General features: G+C 41.9%; 2 protein-coding genes across 3 annotated transcripts in view; one reads left to right on the top strand and one right to left on the bottom strand.

The window, feature by feature from the left end:
- Positions 1–12,160: 12,160 nt before the first annotated feature.
- On the top strand, positions 12,161–15,129 carry ptrh2 (peptidyl-tRNA hydrolase 2). 2 transcript variants are annotated; one of them, XM_080041693.1, is made up of 2 exons: positions 12,161–12,212; positions 13,149–15,129. In XM_080041693.1, the coding sequence occupies exon 2, from the start codon at positions 13,159–13,161 to the stop codon at positions 13,681–13,683; it is 525 nt and encodes a 174-aa protein (XP_079897819.1). In that variant the 5' UTR covers positions 12,161–12,212; positions 13,149–13,158; the 3' UTR covers positions 13,684–15,129. The 2 variants fall into 2 exon arrangements, with proteins under 2 accessions (XP_079897819.1, XP_079897820.1); XM_080041694.1 differs by lacking the exon at positions 12,161–12,212 and adding an exon at positions 12,230–12,317.
- Positions 15,130–15,284: 155 nt separating this feature from the next.
- cltca (clathrin, heavy chain a (Hc)) overlaps positions 15,285–20,125 on the bottom strand; it is a 52,461-nt gene continuing 47,620 nt past the window's right edge. The window contains exons 28-30 of the mRNA XM_080041692.1: positions 19,745–19,966; positions 17,941–18,016; positions 15,285–16,622 (exon numbers count right to left, since the gene is read on the bottom strand). Coding sequence (XP_079897818.1) covers positions 16,489–16,622; positions 17,941–18,016; positions 19,745–19,966 — 432 coding nt within the window. The 3' untranslated portion in view covers positions 15,285–16,488. The remainder of the gene's footprint in view (positions 16,623–17,940; positions 18,017–19,744; positions 19,967–20,125) is intronic.

The raw sequence follows: 20,125 nt of genomic DNA on the forward strand, positions 1-20,125 counted from the left end.
GTGTGTCTAAAAAAGGGAAATATAGCTTGTAAAAAATTAAAAATAAGCTTCTCTGTGCTTTCAGTAGGCTAGCCTATAACGGAGAACTGTTTCTTACAGCCTTCTCACTCAGGAATGCCCTATGTTTTTAAATCTGTCTCTAATGTCTCTTGATCCTTTTGTCTCAAGTAGCCTACAATATGACACACATCATTTTAGGAATGTATGAATACATCCATAACGATTTCTTACACACCAAAAATTGTCTCCCATTTATTTCACAACCATTGTCCCCATTTAAATTGTTTTATGCAAAACAAGTGCAGAGCCAGGACACTGAGCAGTGCTTTCAGCCCCGAGGGCTTTCTGTACATATGCTATGGATTAAAAAAACAAAACAAAAAAAAAACACACTTTTATCAACAAACACTCAGGAACTCTGTGCACTCATAGAGCAGGCTGTGACGTGTAGTTCTGTGTCCCAGCAGCACCAGTGTGTTAGAGTGTCTCTCCGTCAGAACACTGTTAGCGGCTCACCACATCCTCTTGTAGTTTAGAAAATAAACACGTTGTCCTCACACACTCCACCACAGAGGCCCCTCCCTGAGCGTACACTGGCCTTCTTCAGGGGCCCTGCATGTCAACAAAGATCATTAGGTGTGTAAAAGACGTGTTGTGCAATGCTGGGGGAATGTGTCATCAAAAGAAAAACTCTGACGTGGTTGCTGTTGGTGTGACGCTGTGTTGCTCTGTGAGTGAGGTAACATCAAAAAGACCTTGGCAGCTCTATCAACACAAAGGGCTGGGAGTATTGAAGGGTAACAGATGATAAGTGAACCCTATAATGCCTTGTTTGTTTTGCATTCTAGGTTGCCTTAGGCCTGTGCCTGAAGACTAAGCTATGAGGGAGAGAAGGTCTTCTGGGGTGATAGCACTGAGACAGTCAAGGCTGCCTGCTGTCTGCTGATAAATATACACACTGCTTTGTCCGTCACACTGGCGTTAAAGTTCATCGGGTGTATAGCATGACCAAAACACAACACGTCATCTTAGCCTTTTACCAGCTTTCTACATGCATCATATGGACAGTGTATTAGGTTTCACCAAATGGCGTGCACATCATAAAGGTGTATTCAGCGATTCCCAAGAATGATAGTTGTCATAATCACTTTTTTTTATTCAAACAATAAATATCTCCACACGATCAGCTACCTGTCTGTACTGTGTGTGTTCAAAAATAATCAAGTGTTAATACACAGCTTAGGCTCTGTAAACAAACATGTTGCTATGGTTGAACCTCTTTGTTTACATACCCGTTCACAGAGCCTAGGCCTATGGGTTGTGTGATGAACAGATCCACAGTGGAAAGAGGTGGCTTCACGCTCTGGTTCCTCTCATCCATGGATGGCTCTGAGTCTATAGCCGCACGGCAAGCACACACACACCCACACACACACACACACACACACACACGCACCCACCCACACACACACACACGCACGCACACACACACCCACCCACACACACACACACGCACGCACGCACACACACACACACACACACACAAATAACCACACCAGGATTTAACATATTTCTCATTACATTCATGTTAACACAACACAAACCTCTCCAAAGGCATAATGGCACTGGCGCATTCATGATAATAACAATATCTCTATTCTCTATGCATATAGGTTTAATGTATTTTTGCTTACCTGTCACCTTTCCATTTAGGTGTTCCTAGAAGCCAAGGCGCCTCTGAGCTCTGAGTTGCCCCTTGCCCCCACACACACTCTGCCATCTCACTCACCAGGAGCCCTGCTGTCAATAGAAGAGGGTAAAGCTTTAGCACAGCATAACACACTGCCTACAATGCTTGTTCGATATCTGAAACCAAATACAGATTCACACGCAACAACACACAGCACACACACAGCACACACACACACAAACAGCTCTGTATACACTCCCACACACCGCCTGACCTCCTGTTTGTTAGTATGTTTTTAGTACTGGTAACCCAATAGCCTGGTCCTCCTACCAGACCATCATACTTCATTTCATTTGTACAGAAGGTCTGGTCGCTTAATTGACAAACGTTAACTCACTTGAAGGCGGGTGTCTGTTGTAGTTTAAAACTATTGGATGTGCCCAGTGCCACTCTGGATCTGCCAACCAATCACATAACGTTTGGTCGTGGCATATGTCATGCGCCGGCTTCTGAGCTACTCCCTCTGTTCGCTGATTTGACCGCCAAAAATCTGTCCGGAGAAAACCAAAGAATATACCGCAGACCCAGACTGACTACTGAAGGGAAATTAAAATAGGTAGGCGTGCGGTGCCAGGCTACCAATCAGGCCCATGCAAGACCTAATAATGTCTTTATTTGGCCTTAAAGGTGGGATAAGCGATTACACAGTAGAAGTAATGGTGATACATACAATATGTACAGTATAAATAACAGATTATAGGACAAGTTTTTTCTTTTCTTTTTTTTCTTTCTTATATTTACTCAAAGGAGATGGGTACCCGTTCATCCACGTGCCTGTGATCACGTCTCGTACTGAGGCCTAGAGGTCTCTCAGGAATCTGTCAGCGAGCAGTAATATGGGGACTCTGACTCCGAGGTATACAGCTTACCATCTGCTGGAATTGTCAGTGTCTCTCATAAACACACACACACACACACACACACACACACACACACACACACACACACACACACACACACACACACACACACACACACACACAGCTTAACCCCATCTATCCTGTACCCTGGTCTTGGCCTCTGGCTCCTGTTTCCATGAATCCACACTTCCTCCTCATTAGAACCTTTGGATTGAGTGTGATGCACCCTGAGGTTTGTGAGAAATGCTTTGATTCATCTCTAGTTATCTTTAGATTGTTCATACAGTGGCAGTGACATGTATTCCAATAACTGTATCTTGCTGAAGACCATGTGGGTTAGGTTAGGTTCAGCATGTTAAGGTGCCCCCATGTTATCTTGAAGGACAAACACACATGAGTACTGAACAACAAGGCTGGATCTGGATTTGCGCTATATACCATAGTGTCACAAAGAAGGAAAATAAAAGTCTTCTCAGACGATTAGACCGCGAGGCCTTTGGAGAGCTGCTCTTGGCCCTTTCTGGGAACCACAAACAAAAGCTTTTTCCTCAAAGACCTTCAACACGTTGACACACATGAAGCACTGTGCCAATTCTTAATGCACAATAGCCTTCATTACACCCTATCATGTTCCCTACGCGCTGGGAAGAACAATGTGATGTCCAACCAAAGGGCTTAACAAAATGCATCATTTTGTGATATCCTGTTAATAATCCTATTGCCTAACAGCTCATTGTGTACAAACGTGTGTACAAGTATGTGCTTTCTTCCAAACTTGTATAGGGTAAACAGTTTAGTTGATCATTCATTTCGTTTTTCACATCCACTGCCCTAGTAAACACTCTCATAACAACACTTCTCTCTGCCTGTGTGAACCACAGTAGCGTACGCAGCACTGCTTCAATACTTGATTGCGCAATCGCTTTCTACCAAAACAACCCCATAACCTGTTGAGTAACACTGTGAGCCAGGCACAATGAGAAACTCCATACTGCAGAGGACATGCACATTCAGCATGAGACATTTGATAGGCTGCAATCAATGTTCACATTCAAAACACAGTGTACTGGACAGACCCCTTTTAAAATCACACTATTAAACAAAGCAGGGCTGTAATATAGCAACAGCCCTTTGTATACTTTAGTAATGCATTAAGCAGAGAGGGTGAACTTACCATTCAACTGATGTTAGTATCTGGGTTCCAACCAAGCCTGCATGGTGGTGGAGTCCTGGTGGTAATGTTAAAGGCTGCAATGCTTCCCATGAAGTGCATGATAACTGGAGTGCAGGTTGTGGTGATGGAGGGGGCCAGAAAGGGATATAGAGTATACTGATACAGGGTGGCCCAGGGGGAGGGGGGAGAGCAGGCTGACAGGACAGGAGAGAGAGCCTCGTGAAGGGGGATAGATTTTCATCATTTGCCTGGTAGAACCTCCGGAGAGCCAGCCTAATTAAAGGGTCTATAAATAAGCACTAACACGTCTCAGGCTTCAGTATGAGGTCGCACACAGACAGTGAATGAATGGCATCTGGGCAAAGAACACCTCAGGTCACATCACATGTTCAGGTCATACCTGTGTGTTGCCTTGTTTTAGCTTGAAGCATCATCTTGTTTAGTGAGATAGTCATTCAGGACTCATTTCTCTGGACTGGTCTCCAAGAGTTCCCTCTTTGTTCACAAGCGGAAGCTGTTTTTTTGGATTCCAGTCTCTTGGGACCTTATTATGAAGATGATGTGGGAAGTCATTTTCAACTGGGACAAGGCCTTCTGTGTCATATAACCTTCCCCATAGGACTTCAATGATGCCGTATATAAGTTAACATGAGCTGTACATTTTGACCAATCAGAGTGAGGCTCCGATTCTCTGTTCTTATTGGCTGTTGGGACTGTCCATTCACTTTGGCACGACGTTGTTGGTGTAGAGCGTGTCAGGGAGGGACCATAGGGGAGGGACCAAAGAGAACAAGTGGAGCGGTTGAGGTATTTGGATTCGAATCTCTATCCCAACTGCCATCTTCTCCCCAAATCCTCCACCCCAGCTTTAAGCAGTTTGAAGGACAAAAAGTATAGTAGCAAAAGCGCAAGCAGTTATTACATATTGTTAGCCTCCTAGTATAATTCCCTAAATCATATTTACTCTACTCTACATTTACTTTACATCTACTCTATTCTACATCTACTCTACTCTGCATCTACTTTACCCTACTCTATAACCCTTAACATATGACTTAGGCAATTATGCTGTTAGGCTAACGAAAAGTAGCATGGAGTAAATATGATTCAGGCAATTATGCTATGAGGCTAACGAAATGCACAGGGGAAACAATGTATCATTGTGTGCATGGTGAAAACATATTACACTCAGAAAGTGAGAGTGCCACACCTGTTTGTTACTGGAACAACAGCGTCTTCACTCTAAAAAGGAATGTTTTAGACAGAGGCTGAAAAGAGGAGATTCAGTAATGGCACTGGGAGAAATATTAAGTTAGTTTTGGACACTACACCATGAAAACTGTTTATTATTAATAATAATTATAAAAGTAATGGTAACTCTTTACAATAAGGGTACATTAATTCATGCTTAAATGAGGCTTAATAAGCATTACCTAACTGTAGGGGGGGGGGCTGTATTTTATTCTGATCAGAGACTCTCTGCTTGCTCAATAGAGGGCAGTGTCGGCCTACAAGTCGGTGTTGGACTGGTAGGGTATGGTAAATGGACTTGTATAGCGCTATATCTCCGTTTATCACAGACCCAAAGCGCTTTACATTGTTTTTGTACACATTCACCCAGTCACACATACATTCATACACAGATAGCAGCAGCTACCACGCAGGGTAGGCTTAAGCTAACTAACCTCAGACCCTGCACACCAGAGGCGAACTCCCTACCCACTTCGCCACTGCCACCCCTATAAGTCTGGATGGAGACAGTGAGCGGCCCTTTGAGCAAGGCACCAACGGAATTCCCGCGTGGCCAGTAGATCATGCTTGTTGTGTGCTTCAGGTTTCAACGTGTGACACCGAGTGAGTGTTAAAGGTGCAGTGTGTAATATGACATCATCAAGAAAGTTATACAAAGTTCTAGAATGCAACGCTCCCTGGGTAACTCCACCCCTTTCGAATAATAACAGAAGCTACAGTGGCCTTCAAGGACAAGAACAATTCAAAATTTTAAACAATGCACCTGATGACATTCCAACTATGACACTTTCAAGATGGCGGCACTAGGCCTTGGTCCAAAATATGCAGAAATATGGACATATATGAGACCCTTTCTAAGGGAAAAAAATAATAATTAAAAAAAAATGTTCAGCTATTATGCACTAAATTAAATGTACTTATGGATATTATAATTACTTTCTACAAAATCTGCTAGGAAATAAAACCCAACATTCTACACACTGCAGGTTTAACGGAGTGTTCATTAAGAAAAGAGTAGTAAAGCAACATTTACTTCGATTTTTTTATAACTTAAAAAAATAATTATAATATATTGCTATTGGTTTGTATATATTGTAGACTGTAATACTATGATAACCATGTTGTGCATTTGATTCATATTATTATTAATACATTGTAATTCATTTAATATGACATTATGGATATCAGATAAGTAAAACTAAAACCATATATTTGCATTGTGCGTGTTCCACTGCCAATCTTCTTTTATGGAATGGAATCCAGACCATTGTGATGTCACATGGAGTGTGGAATGTGTCACTATGAACACTAGTGTAACTGTCAGTGAGAAACACATTGCACACTGGTAAAGCACACATCAGGTGAAAAGGCATCATGTCTGGACAGAGTAATGCATGGAGCAGTGAGGAAGCAGAGGGCGTGGAGGTCACAGTGACCTTCATTGATCTGTTAGAGGTCCCTAATGTTTCTGAGGAGCAACCAGCAGAGAGCAAAGAGGAGAGGCAAGAGATCAGGTGTGTGTTTCCACTGGGCAGAACATAGATTGTCTATTTTGCTTCTAGGTCTTGTTTGGTAATCCTAATAATGTAGCCTACATGACAATTGTACAAATGTGTACTAATCTTTACCAATTTTGATGTATTGCAAAGGGTGGGGTTTGGGGAGGATGATGTGAGAGCCTGTGTGTGTGTGTGTGTGTGTGTGTGTGTGTGTGTGTGTGTACAGTATGTGCTTGTCTTTGTAATAGTTTGTTTTGTGTCATTGTTTTTTTTAATCACTTGTATATTTGAGCCCCCCCGCCCCCTCTCAAAAACTAGATGCTGCATCTCAATCTCAAGGGGCTTATCCTCCAATAGATTTTTGAAGTGAAATAAAATATGTGAGGTGATGAGGACCAACATGTGACAGTACGAACCCTCTGTCTGCAGGAGGCGGCTGAGTGAAGCTGGGGCCCGCTGCAGGGAGAAGAGAGAGCTCCATGACAGGATGATGAGACATGAACTGGAGATGGAGGGACTGATGAACGACACAGAGGCTGAGAATAAGTTCCTCAAGAGCAAAGTCAAAGAGTATGATCCCTATCTAACTAGACTTGACTTTTTTTATTCTATCAGTTCAAAGTTGTAATTGGATAAGAACCCTTAGTTAACACTTCATGCCCATTTTATTTTCTGAATAGAATATGCTATCTTATAAAAAAAATTTTGGGGGGGGGCTTCATTGTGTCTTCAGGCTCCAACAGCAGATGGCACGTACAAGAAGAAGGAGGAAGGAGAAGGAGGCAGAAGCCCTGCAGCAGAGACTTCTGACGGATCAAGAGGGGAGGAATCTCCTTATTTACTTCAGGACAATGGTGAATGACATTCCTTTTTTTTTCAATCATAGCCCAATGGTAAAGTTTTACTGAACTCGGGACTGTAGTCTATGATGTCAGCAGTATAGAGTGTACTTTAAAAAAATGAAATCTACTCCTTTACGTTCAGGACTGGTTATCATTTCATCTTTGCCAGCAGTGCCATATTAGAAACAGCATAAAGTTATATATGAGATGTGAAGCATACAGAGCTTCAGAGTGACAGTTGGTGACCTGTGGTTGCTTGTCTTTGTGTCGTGCAGGAAAAGAAGAATAAGAAGCTGAGGGAGAAAAATGAGGATTTGACCGCTCAGGTACGACCTCCCACTCCTCCTTAAACGTATTATTCTATCCTCTCTTCTTCCTCTCTTCTGTGTTGGATTTTTTTTTCCATTCTGAAGACAAAATCTATCTCTGATCTTGAAATCAGTAAGAAGCATTTAAAGGTGGAGGCCAAATCAGTGAATGTCTCCTCCCGATTCGCGACCTGCTGTCTGTACTGTGTGTGCACTGAAAGAAAAATCCACTTGTGTTAATACACAGCCAAGGATATGTAAACTGGAAAGTCAACAAAGGGTACGTAAACAAAGCTGCTCAGCGTAGCTATAGCAATGTGCTTGATTACAGAGCCTAGGCTGTGTATTAACACAAGTTTTTTTTTTAGCGCCCACACACAAGTTATGGATCGTAAGGAGATATTCACAGATATTGACAAAAAAAAAACGCTGCTTCTCTTTCAGCTGGACCAACTCTCTCTGGGAAGGAAATATCAGGAGGAAGTTCAAAGGCTGAGGGAAGCCCAGCCCCAATTTGAGGTAAATGACTGTTCTCCCTGTCAAACAATGCATTTCCCAAACAGCTCTTCTATCCACCCTGAGCACATTTATTCAGTCCAGTTATAGCAGCTGATTTTATTTATTTTTTAGAAGGAACAGCGCACACTAATAATCATGAGCACCAAAGTTCAACTTGTAATTGTGCCAGATTTAGCCATGCAGGATCATTTTCACCCATAGTCCCTGACAGGTTGATGGCTTAAAAGAAACATTAAAAGCATTATTCCAGCCCATAACAGGTTGGTGGTGATGAGGGGAAAATGTGTGATGGTTGACTTGTGTGTTTTGCAGCACAAACTGGAGGAGCTCCAGGAAGTCCTACGTAGTAAAGATAAGGAAATAGAGGAGGTAGGAACAACTTTATGAAGCATTCAAGATATTATTTAATACACATAACTCTTAAGGCCAAATCCAAACAAAGGTTTGTTGCAATTACCATCAGATTTACAAAGGCCCTATGCTATTTGCCACAGCAGTTGTAGTGGCGCTATTTACCACGCCACAGACCATTGTATTATCACTGCACTGTTTCTCTCTGTTTGTCTATCCCCTTGAGCGTTAAATGATATTGAAATCAAATGATATTGAGTTATATTATCCTTAGCCTCATAGCATAATTGCTTAAATCATATTTAATCTACTCTTCTTTTACTCTATCTATATATTCTACATCTACATCTACTTTACCCTACTCTATAACCCTTAAAATATGACTTAGGCAATTATGCTATTAGGCTAATGAAAAGTAGATGTAGAGTAGAGTAGATGTAGAATAGAGTAGATTTAGAGTACAAGTAGAGTAGAGTAAATATGATTTAGGCAATTATGCTATGAGGCTAACAATATGGGGCTAATCTACAATCAGGGGGGGAAAGTGGGTTGTGAGTTTTATATACGATCTATAGTTGTGAGTTTATATCGGTTTAGGTATATTCAATAAGTGCTGCTTTATTACAAATCATGTCATCGTATAAACCTGTGATCTGTGTGTCACAGTGGACCTGTGTGGGTGTGAAGCAGATTATAGAACATTCATCACCATCAATTCATTCTTTGTGGAAATGGCCCCTTGTCTAACGGAGTTGTCGGTGACTTAATCTGAGTGTCTTTGTGTCTGACAGAATTCCATGACCTTACTTGAAAAAAATGGCAAGATAGAGGCATATTTCAACAACATTGAGGTATGTATCAAATATAGTATTGTATGTGTGTGTGTGTGTGTGTGTGTGTGTGTGTGTGTGTGTGTGTGTGTGTGTGTGTGTGTGTGTGTGTGTGCTTATACTGTAGCCATCATGAGCAAGAGAAAAAAAGGTTCCCCATGAATCCTCGATGTTGTTAGGGCAAACCATGTGCAGGAGACTGGTGAAAAACATAAAAATCACATGAAGACAATCAGACACCATTATGATGTGTGTAAATGGAGAGCTATTTGTCCTGCCCCTCTCTGAAACTCTTACCTTACTGTGTCTCTTCTGCAGGGCCTCAGACAGTATCAGAGGGAACTTGGAGTGCAGCTAAGCAGCAGACAACAGGAGAAGATATTGTAATTTCTCTTTCTATTTTTGCTGGTTATGCCGGTAGATCAATCTGCCTTGCTCAAGAATAGCATAGCTTTCAGTGGTTGGTGGTGACCATCTTGACACTTATCTGATTGATTGATTGATTGCTTGATTGATAGACAGACAGACAGACGGACGGACGGACGGACGGACGGACAGACAGACAGACAGATAGATAGATAGATAGATAGATAGATAGATAGATTAATTTAAATTTATTTCAAACATGTTCAAGCTAAAAGGGAAGGGTCATACAAAATAATGAAATGACACTAAATATTAAACTAAATGAGCTTCATGATTGACGGAAACACTTGATGATATGGGTCACATGTCAAAAAAGGAATCGGAAGTTCACATTTACTTAACCCCAGCCCTTCACTGATCAGTTGTTTGTGTTGTGCTCTCTGTTTTTCTCACATGCTGCTTGTTTTTCTTTGGTAGAGTCGCAGTGAAGGAGGAGTCAACAACTTTTAAAGAAATGGTGAATATAATATACATACACCAGTATACAGCTCTGGAAAAAATGAAGAGACCACTCCAAATGTTCAGTGTCTCTGGTTTTACTATTTATAGGCATATGTTTGAGTAGAATGAACATTTTGGTTTTATAATATAAACTACTGACAACATTTCTACCAAATTCCCATAGATTTGTTTGTCATTAAGAGCATTTTCAATAAATTATGTAGAGATGAAGATTTAAGAAAAATCCAGACTGGTCCCTTAATTTTTTTCGGAGCTGTATGTATGTTAACATGCACACACCATTCTGCTGGGAGCTGGGAATGCCTCAACTCCTTCTGTTACCCCTAAGTTCAAAGTCCAGACAACCAGTGGGAACTTAATGAGGTTACTCACGGCACAGAAGTAGCACATATATCCACAAAACCTTAAACCACGACGTTCAATTGTACAGTTTAGATTGGAGAAATAAATAATCCAGTGTTAATACACAGCCTAGACTCTGTAAACCGGCACAATACTAGCAACATTGGGCCCCTTTGCGCACACTGAAGTACAGACAGGTTTGGGCTTTTTTTTTCTTCGCTAAATGTCATCGTGACATGAAAAGTGAATGAATGTATTTTCTCAAAATGTGGAACTAAGAGGATCATAGAAATAAAAGGCGGACCATTTTCTGAGATTTAAACTGAAGCTTCCTGTTATCTTTGTAGAGTGAGGAGGAGGGAGACACAGATGAGGGGCTCCTGAAGAAAGACAAGTACGTATTAGTCACTCATCATACTCTAAGGGGAAACAAACTCATCCAATGATGGGGCGGCAGTGGCAAAGTGGGTAGGGAGGTCGTCCTCTGGAGTGCAGGGTCGGAGGTTCGATCCCCCGCCTACCCACCACATGTCGAAGTGTCCCTGAGCAAGACACTGAACCCCACATTGCTCCCGATGGATCAGAGGGCGCCTTGCATGGCAGCTACTGCCATCAGTGTATGAGTGTGTATGAATGGGTGAATGTGGTAAGAAATGTGAAGTGCTTTGGGGCTGAGAAAAGCTCCTTAAATGCTAAAAAGCGTTATATAAGTCAAGTCCATTTACAATGAGTTTTCCTTGCTCCCTTTACTTATTTGTGTTTTGTGTCCAGCTGGTTGTACCGGGGCCTGAGAGGAGTGAAGGTAGCAGGAGCCCTCACCCTGAGTGTCCTCCTGCCTGTGGGCATCATGGCCTCCATGGTGCCTGTGTGCAACAGTCCAGTAGACCCTTACTGCAACCTTTGGACCATGCTGGTGGAGCTGCTGGAGCCTTATAGCCAGCTCCATCACACTTTCCCTCCCGTCTACTAACACCTAACAACCTCCATGAGATGCCATCCTCGTGGGAGATCCCTCCCAACACCAACACTGGAGTTAACTGTGACCAGGACAGCAGGACATCCACAGAGGAACTCTAATGGCTCTACTTTGCCCCTGTCTAGCCCAGGAAAGGGGGCCTCCCTCATTTGTGCTCCTTCCCAAGGGTTCTTCCATTTGGGAGTTTTTCCTTGCCCTTTTGAGGGGGGTGCATTTTTTATAGATCAAATTCTTAATATTAATATACGAATGTGGAATGAACTTTGGCCTTTGATTGCTTCTGTTGGTTTCTGTATGTTATTCTTGTCATTTTTTATTATAGCCTTCTCATATTAGGATATCTTCTTATGTTGTTTTTGTTCCACATGTGTGCTCATTATTTGTTACTGGGCCTAAATATTGCCCAAACATTTTACTATGAGACACACAGCATATTATCCTACATTTCAAATATAGAGCATTATATTGTTGTTTAGGTTTGAATCAGAATTTGAATCATATTTTACATCAGTGTATTCTGAAGAAATGCTTGTGACGTCATCACAGAGCGCCCCTAAGAAAAGTAGCCGAAGTTTCATCTTTCATTTCATTCATGCTGTCAGCACGTCGAGCAAACCGGGAGGTACGAAGCCTAAGCAGTATATTATCCGCTGTGTATGAACCATGGTGAACTCTTCAGTGTCAGCCGTACGGGGGAATGACTTGTACCAACACTAGCGTAACGTCTGTAAAGTGTCATCTAGTGTTGTAATGAAACGGGGTTATTTTAAATACAGCGGTCTCGACTCTAGCCAAGAAGCTAACGCTAGCTAGGCTAGTTCCACATAACAACAATAAAATAACCATACGCGTGTATAATTCTCTTGTAAACATTTATGAGATCACGTGTGAATGCAGTTCTGCAAACAAATGCAAATAACTTAAAAGCTCTTGAACCTTGGAGAATTACCTCGGGTTATGAGGAAACGTGGAAAAGATGTCTTTCAGCGCACGGTGTAATAGGTATTTGAACATGTACATCTCCATGACATCTGGGTAGTGTGACGTTATCATCAACTCCAGCCTTGTTGGACCCGGTTAGTTATTTCAACTGCTGTTTCCAAGGTCCAAGAATTAAATGAACACTATACACTACAAAAAAGTCACCACCTGGATTTTACCAAATAGGCAAGAGCCCTCCATCGGTCAAATACTGCAGTGATTAATGTTTCAGTTGGCAACAGGTTATTTACCTGATGCAGTCAGGATGCAGTGTAACTTCCTATTTCTGAAACAACCATGTCGGAAAACACATGCAAAAGAAATGTAACTGTTAGCATGATTAAAACCTGGATAGATAGTGGTTCTTCATACTGCACTTTTAAATTGACTTCCTTTTCTATACTGTCTGGTTTTGCTTTTTTACTATTTAGAATGTATGTATTGTATATTACTTATCCTTTTGTACTTTGCACTGAGTCGGAGAGAAACGTATTTGATTCCTCTCCATATCTGGCACACATTGCAGAAATTGACAATAAAGTTGACTTGACTTTTATTCCCCCCCTCCCCCCCCCAGGTTTAACACTATGGATCTGCTGTGTGCTCCGTTGGGCCTGGGTGTGTTAGCGGGCCTGGGCAGTGGCATGCTCCTTGGTTGGCAGCTTCACGCTCACTTCAGCCCCACATCTAGCAGCCAGCCGGCAGCAGAAGCAGCGCCGGGCAGCGACGCTGGTGATATCAACATAATGGGAGAGGGAGGAGAGTTCAAGATGATCCTGGTGGTCCGCAACGACCTGAAGATGGGCAAGGGGAAAGTGGCCGCCCAGTGCTCGCACGCCGCCGTGTCGGCCTACAAACAGGTGCAGCGCAGGAACCCCGAGATGCTGCGGCAGTGGGAGTACTGCGGCCAGCCCAAGGTGGTGGTGAAGGCCCCCAACGAGGACACACTCATTGACCTGCTGCGTAGTGCCAAAGAGCTGGGGCTTCCAGTCAGCCTCATCCAGGATGCAGGCAGGACACAAATTGCCCCAGGATCACGCACCGTGCTGGGGGTAGGTCCCGGTCCGGCTGACTTGGTAGACCAAGTCACAGGACTCCTGAAGCTCTACTGAAGAGCTCCAGCTCGCATATGAAGGAGTTGCATACAATTGTTTAGGTTGCTTAACCCATTTGCATTGTAGCTGGGAGACCATGAGTTTATATTTTTATACAACAAGGATTGACCTCATTAAACTTGACTTTTTCTTGTGCAGTTTGAGGCATTTTTTTGCACTCACGCCTGTCGCATTAGAAAGTAAAAGGTGGAGTAAGTGATTCTTGAGGATGCTTGTAATAAAAAAGAAAGAAAGAAAGGGGCCCACCGTAGCTAGCAACATACCTGTTTAGACCTGAGACGGTGTATTAACACTGGTCTGGATTTTCCATTTTTTTGAAATTCCACAGTAAAATTAAAAATGTTTTAATGCAGACATTTCGACTCGTCGCAGCAGGAAAACCAAAGATGGTAATGTGTTATATGATAAGACTCTATAATAAAATAGAGCATTGGAATTGGCTAATATAAATGAAATGCAGTTTTAAGGGTTATAGTTTTGACCTGTGTTCTGTGACAAGTCAAAACTGATCTGAAAACGGTATACAGTCCCAAAATCTCAATAAAATAAAAATCAAGAACATTTTTATATTGTGAAGTATTTAATGCTATAGCATACCACACAGGTCAATACAAATATTCAACTTGACCCCACACATTGTCTGCATTGCAGCAGTAGAGCTGGATACATGGATGGAATCAATATTACGATGTCATTTTGTTTTAGTAGCTAGCCTTAGCTCTAAAACAGTGTCATAAATAGTCTTTCCTGTCTGAAACAGTTAAATCTTCGGAAAACAGGAATGCATGCCTCCTGCTAATGTTATGAGATCCATTTTGTCTTTGAGTGCAGCCACTTTTACCTTCTGAAGATAACTAAGTCACAATCTTTCAGCTGTGTTTTGAAATGAGTTGTCAATACAGCACGACTGCTTTTCCAATAATGCTACATCCTAATGCATTGACAATCTTAACATATCGTTAGCCTCATAGCATAATTGCCTAAATCATATTTACTCTACTTTTACTTTACCCTACTCTATAACCCTTAAAATATGACTTAGGCAATTATGCTATTAGGCTAACGAAAAGTAGATGTAGAGTAAATATGATTTAGGCAATTATGCTGTGAGGCTAACGAAATGAGACATGAGTCACACCAGAGTTGAATGCAGATAACATGTCTGTGTGGATGTATTGGCTTGAAAAGGTTAGCAACCTTCTGTCAGACAACCATTTCAACTGAAACCAGTTCAGTCAAAAATTGCACTTGCTGTTTTGTTGCAATCTCCTGGGTCAGAGGAGCTCACCTTTGTGTTTCATAACACTGATACACTGTTTGAAACATTACTCTAGAAGTGTGTCATTACATTAGACTATAAACTACAGTGTTTCTCCAAAACGTTTCACAACCCCACTATCGCTCTGCTTTTATTAACTATTAGAACCCATCAGAATCAGGACACAACTTCCCTTTTTGGGGGCTGACTTTGCAGCAAAGTCAATGGACAGCTGTGAAATGTGACCCATACCTTTTCAGTAGTCGTCATCTCCCAAGTAAAACGAGGTACATACAATACGTAAGACATCTTTATATATGTAAGACACAATCAGACCGTCCTTGACAAACAAGAAGCCTTTATTTATTTTTTTAAGTGGAAAACAAAACTGCTGTTTCATTCATTATGATCCTGTTTATGCACAATCAAGTATCTTTTAAGTGCACAATTTAAATCTAAGGTCATTTAGATAAGAATATAAGTTTCAAAGGAGTTAATGATTGATTTCCTGTATACACGAAAAAAGCCTTTGATAAAAACTTCAAATTTTTACCACCAAGTCCTGTGATTTTGGTTTTGTGTGAATCGGATGGGGAGCCGTGGGGGGGTCGACTGAAAAGGTTAAAAGGCAAAAACCTGGACAGGACGTGAGGCGAGTAAATGTTTGAACTACCATGATATCCAGCTGGAAAACGGACTGCAGCTTTTTAAAGAGGGAGCATGTTAGTCAAACAGGTCTGCGGTCCCTCCTAAGGTGGAATGGTCCCATATTAGAGCAGTATTAAAGCAAAATAGAAATCATCTAAATGGAAAATGTGTCTAGAAAGTCCTGCATGGGCTTTTTGCTGGAAAGAAATCAAACTTTCACTGTAAAATACTCTTGGATTTTTTCTTGGACAAACATCCTCCATAGAGTAAGTGCAGGGACACGACTGGTATACGACGTAGTGTTTCAGGATTGCGGTCATGGTAAGCGGCAGTTCTCATGTTCAAATATAGAAGAACACAGTAGCGTTTTTGTGTGTGTCTGAATATACAATAATTAGAAGATGCATTTTACAGTCGGACAGAAGAAGCTGCTCACACACATCAAAAGGAAAAAGGTTTTCTACATTAATTCTTCTCACTACAGAGTGCAAATCAGATGCTTCACAAACAGACCTTACTTATTCTTTAAACTGGGAAGAGGACTAGCTCTTCCCATAGCGCCCCCTCCCCCCATTCATTATACATAAACCATTTCCCATTCAAATAAAATAGACAAAAAAAAATGAATCTAGTCAATACGGAATGTGAGAAAAATCAATCTTTGTGATGCAATCTTTTTTTTTCTTTGACAATAGAAATAAAACTGAGTCCTTCATGACAGTTTAAAAGGGGAGGGGGGGGGGAAGTAAAATAAAATAAAAAGAAGCAAAAAGGATGTTTTGTCTGTGTCTACTCCCTGCAGAGAGACACAGTACTGGTCTGGTGAAGGACAATGGGAGATGGATGGATGGTAGCTCCAGCCTGCATTGTGTAGAGGCTGGGGCTAGGGCTGGTCTTTACATGCCATAGCCAAAGCCTGGCTGAGGGGCTGGTGGATTGAACCCTGCAGGCGCCTGGTAGCCGTAGCCATAAGCTTGCTGAGGGGCCACGGGGACGCTGGGGCCGGCTGTCAACATCAGCTGGGGTGTGCCTGCAACACATAAACAGAAACTTTTTTTGGGGGGGGCATTTTTATTTTATTTGACAGTTTTGGATAGACAGATGAAATGGGGCAGAGGGGAATTTCATGCAGAGAATGACCCGGGTAATCTCAGTCGGTTGGTGTGAGGTGGTCATCTGACCCCATTTCAGTCAGTATTCTTCCCGTCTTGACGTTCAGACAATATCAAACAGATTTGATATGATCGTTTTGAGGGGTTGGCTCATGCAAATAGGGAAGTTAAATGATGTGAACACTGTCAACAACCAATGGGTGCGCTCTCTCTAGCACCAAACATGACGCAGGAGGAGCGGCATTTTGTCGCAACCTGTGTCCGCCTGTGAGGCACTATTTCCGGACACTTTTACCTGGCAGACACGGCTGAAAAACCAGGCTGACAACCACGCAACCTTAACACTTAACCGTCACATTTAGGGTTATGACTATGAGGTAGAGTTATTAGGGGACATTATCAGCAAATAAACCAGGATGTGGACTCAACAATATTGAATTAACTTTTTAAATTCAATAATCACAAATGCGTTTGCAGTTTTGAACGTGATAATGGCATAGGCCTATCCTTAATATTTACTTAATGAAGTCCACCCAGTGCATTTTACCTGCTAAAATATGGAAATAATCATAATCTCAAAAGGAATCTAGATGTAGTCTTGCAATATGAGACCCAATGTCTTTGGAAAATCTCAGTCTGTGACAGAAAAACTCTGAACTAATGACTCATTGTCTTCAGGTTTGAGTTGATTGACACCCTCTCACATCTGAAGACAATCTCTAGCCTGGCACCGCCCGCCTACATGCTTCCGCTAAATTTTCATTTCCCTTCAGTAATCAGTCTGGGACTGCGGTATATTAATGGGTTCTATCCAGCCAGATTTCTGCCAGTGGCTCAGAAGCCGGCGCATGAAATACGTCACGACCAAATGTTACGCGATTGGTTGGCAGATCCAGATTGGCACTGGGAAGATCCAATAGTTTTAAACTTCAACAGACACCCGCCTTCAAGTGAGTGAATGTTTGTCAATTGAGCGATTCCAGACCTTCTGTACAAATGAAATGAAGTACGATGGTCTGGTAGGACCAGGCTAGTCAATCTCTAGTCATTTTAGAGTGCTCTAGTGTGTGGTAGGCATTAGAAGGTGATGGAGTGTCAATGTTGTGTTAACAGCTCCTTTCTGCTGCCATCAAGTGGTCAAACCTGTTACTGCATGTTTCATATTTCTAAGTTTACAGGGGCTTTAATTCATTCTGATAAATTGCCTGGTATTTGAATGAATGAGAAGACTCTTACCATAGACGATGGGTTGCGTCTCTGTTGCCTGCTCCTCTTCTTTCCTTAGGGATTCGGAGCTTTCTAGTTTATCTACCTGCAAGGCAAAGAAATCAGGACATTTAGAACACAGCCACAACACCTCATGAGTAAAACACATACTAAACAAAACAAAACAAAACAAAACAAAACAGGGTTAAAAACAGGTACATACACATTCCTAATCTGTTGACAAGAAGGATCGTAAAGTTTGCCGCCACACATTTCATCCAGTAGCAAAACAAAACAAACCTGTCAGGAACAATGCCAGGCATTTGAAATCATTTCCTTTAGCGCTTTACACAGTACGCACTGACTTCTACTGTTGCGAACAATTGTTTAGCAAAAAACTACTGATTTACTGTAATAATGAGCATATTCTAAAGAAATCCCTTCTTCAGGCAGCGAGTCAGAAGCAGCAATAAGCACAATGTACATGTCAGGTCCTTGGGGAGGAAGCAGTTTATTTCTAGTAGTTAAATGTAAGCAGTACACTTCCACATCATATATAAAACGCTTTTATCATTCCCTTTCTCCATGCTACTTCAGAAAATCAGTGGCTCTGTTTTAATTCATTTCTCTGCACACATGTCCACCCAGCCAGAGCTAGTGGAAACACACGCAGTCCCATGCTGTAGGGGTAGCAGTGAGGAGCAGGCTGCAGTATTGAGGTGAATCTCACACCAAGAAGCCAGGCACAACCAACAGCCTGATGCCATCAATCAGCAAAGAGACGTCTCCACGCATGCTTTATCCCAATGACCAGCCAATACATCTAAACACAACCACCTTCAACAACACACATACAGCTGCGTACTGTGCAGTGTCCATATCTGTGCACGTTTAAGTTAACTTCGAGAACTTCATATACTTTGTTGTAGCGTCTCCACTGCTCCAAAATGATGGAGGATTCAGAAGGTAAAACGGATGTTTCAGCCACAATTGAAGCTCAAATGTCTCCTACAGACTCCCCATTGATTCATGTGTTTAGCAGTCTGCTGGGTTAAAGTGTTTCAACAGGGCATTGACAGGAGGGCAAACTATGGTCCCTTAACAACTGGCACAGCATGCATCTCATGTTCAGATCATCTGTTTACAATGCTTTTTCCTCACTGCAAGATTGTTGCATTACATTTTCTCTTAGTATTTCTGCCCTATAATATCACCTTATCCCTTATTGTATATTATTGACCTATGTATTTGCTGGACCTACTGTTTCTTGACTAGTTTAACATGTTGAGGATTAATGTGTTGTACTCAGTGGTTCCCTCGCAGACATACTGTTTTTTTCTTGTGATGATGGCATGCAGTTAAATGCTAGAAGTCAAGAAGTGCATAACGCTAATTATCCACCCCTGTCCATTGGCTACAGTTTAATTTTCTTCTTCTAGACGTAAAAGTTGTAGAGATTCCCCAACAACTACAATTTCAATATTTCTCAGTGACCGTGTTGAAGTGTAGCTGACAGCATGCACACTCAAGGCTGCATTGTCTTCTGAAGTTAAATACTTTTAGATCACAAACAGAGCATTTAGCTTTCACCTGATCCTTAACTGCATCAACCTGGAAGAGAAGAGGTGCAGCACAGGAGAACAACATTATATATAAAAAAAAAAAAAGATTTCCCTCTGAGTAAGTCTTTCACTGAATACTGACAATTGTGATCGTTTAACAAAAAAAACTAAGAGGATGATAATGTGTTTCCCAAATCAAATGATATAGCAGTTCAAATAACTGATTCAGGCCTGACAAAGCTTATTGTGATAGCTAGGTTGACTTGACCCACCTTGCTGAGGTACTCCCTCATGACCTGGATGAAGTATGGCATAGAGAAGTCCATGATGTTGTGCCTCCAGGCGGTCTCCAGCACCACGTCAGGCCTCAGCAGGTCGTAGCAGGTGAAGAGGCAGGCGGCGAAACACTCCCTCTTGTCCTCCTGGAGGAACCAGGCCAGCAGCTCCTCTGCCAGCTCTATGTCCTTAGACTCTGACGCATACTGCATGGCATCCTGCACCACACACACACATACAAACAAACACAGGTTCACAGCTCGGCTAAGGCCACCTTAGCATTGATTCACAAACGTATGCATTTTCACACGCCGAGGTGCAGTACGGCTCAGCACACATTCATTAGCGTTTCCACTTTCAATAAGTTGAAAAGGGTT

The sequence above is a fragment of the Ammodytes marinus genome, assembly GCF_949987685.1.
Source record: "Ammodytes marinus genome assembly, chromosome: 14".
NCBI lineage: Eukaryota > Metazoa > Chordata > Actinopteri > Uranoscopiformes > Ammodytidae > Ammodytes > Ammodytes marinus.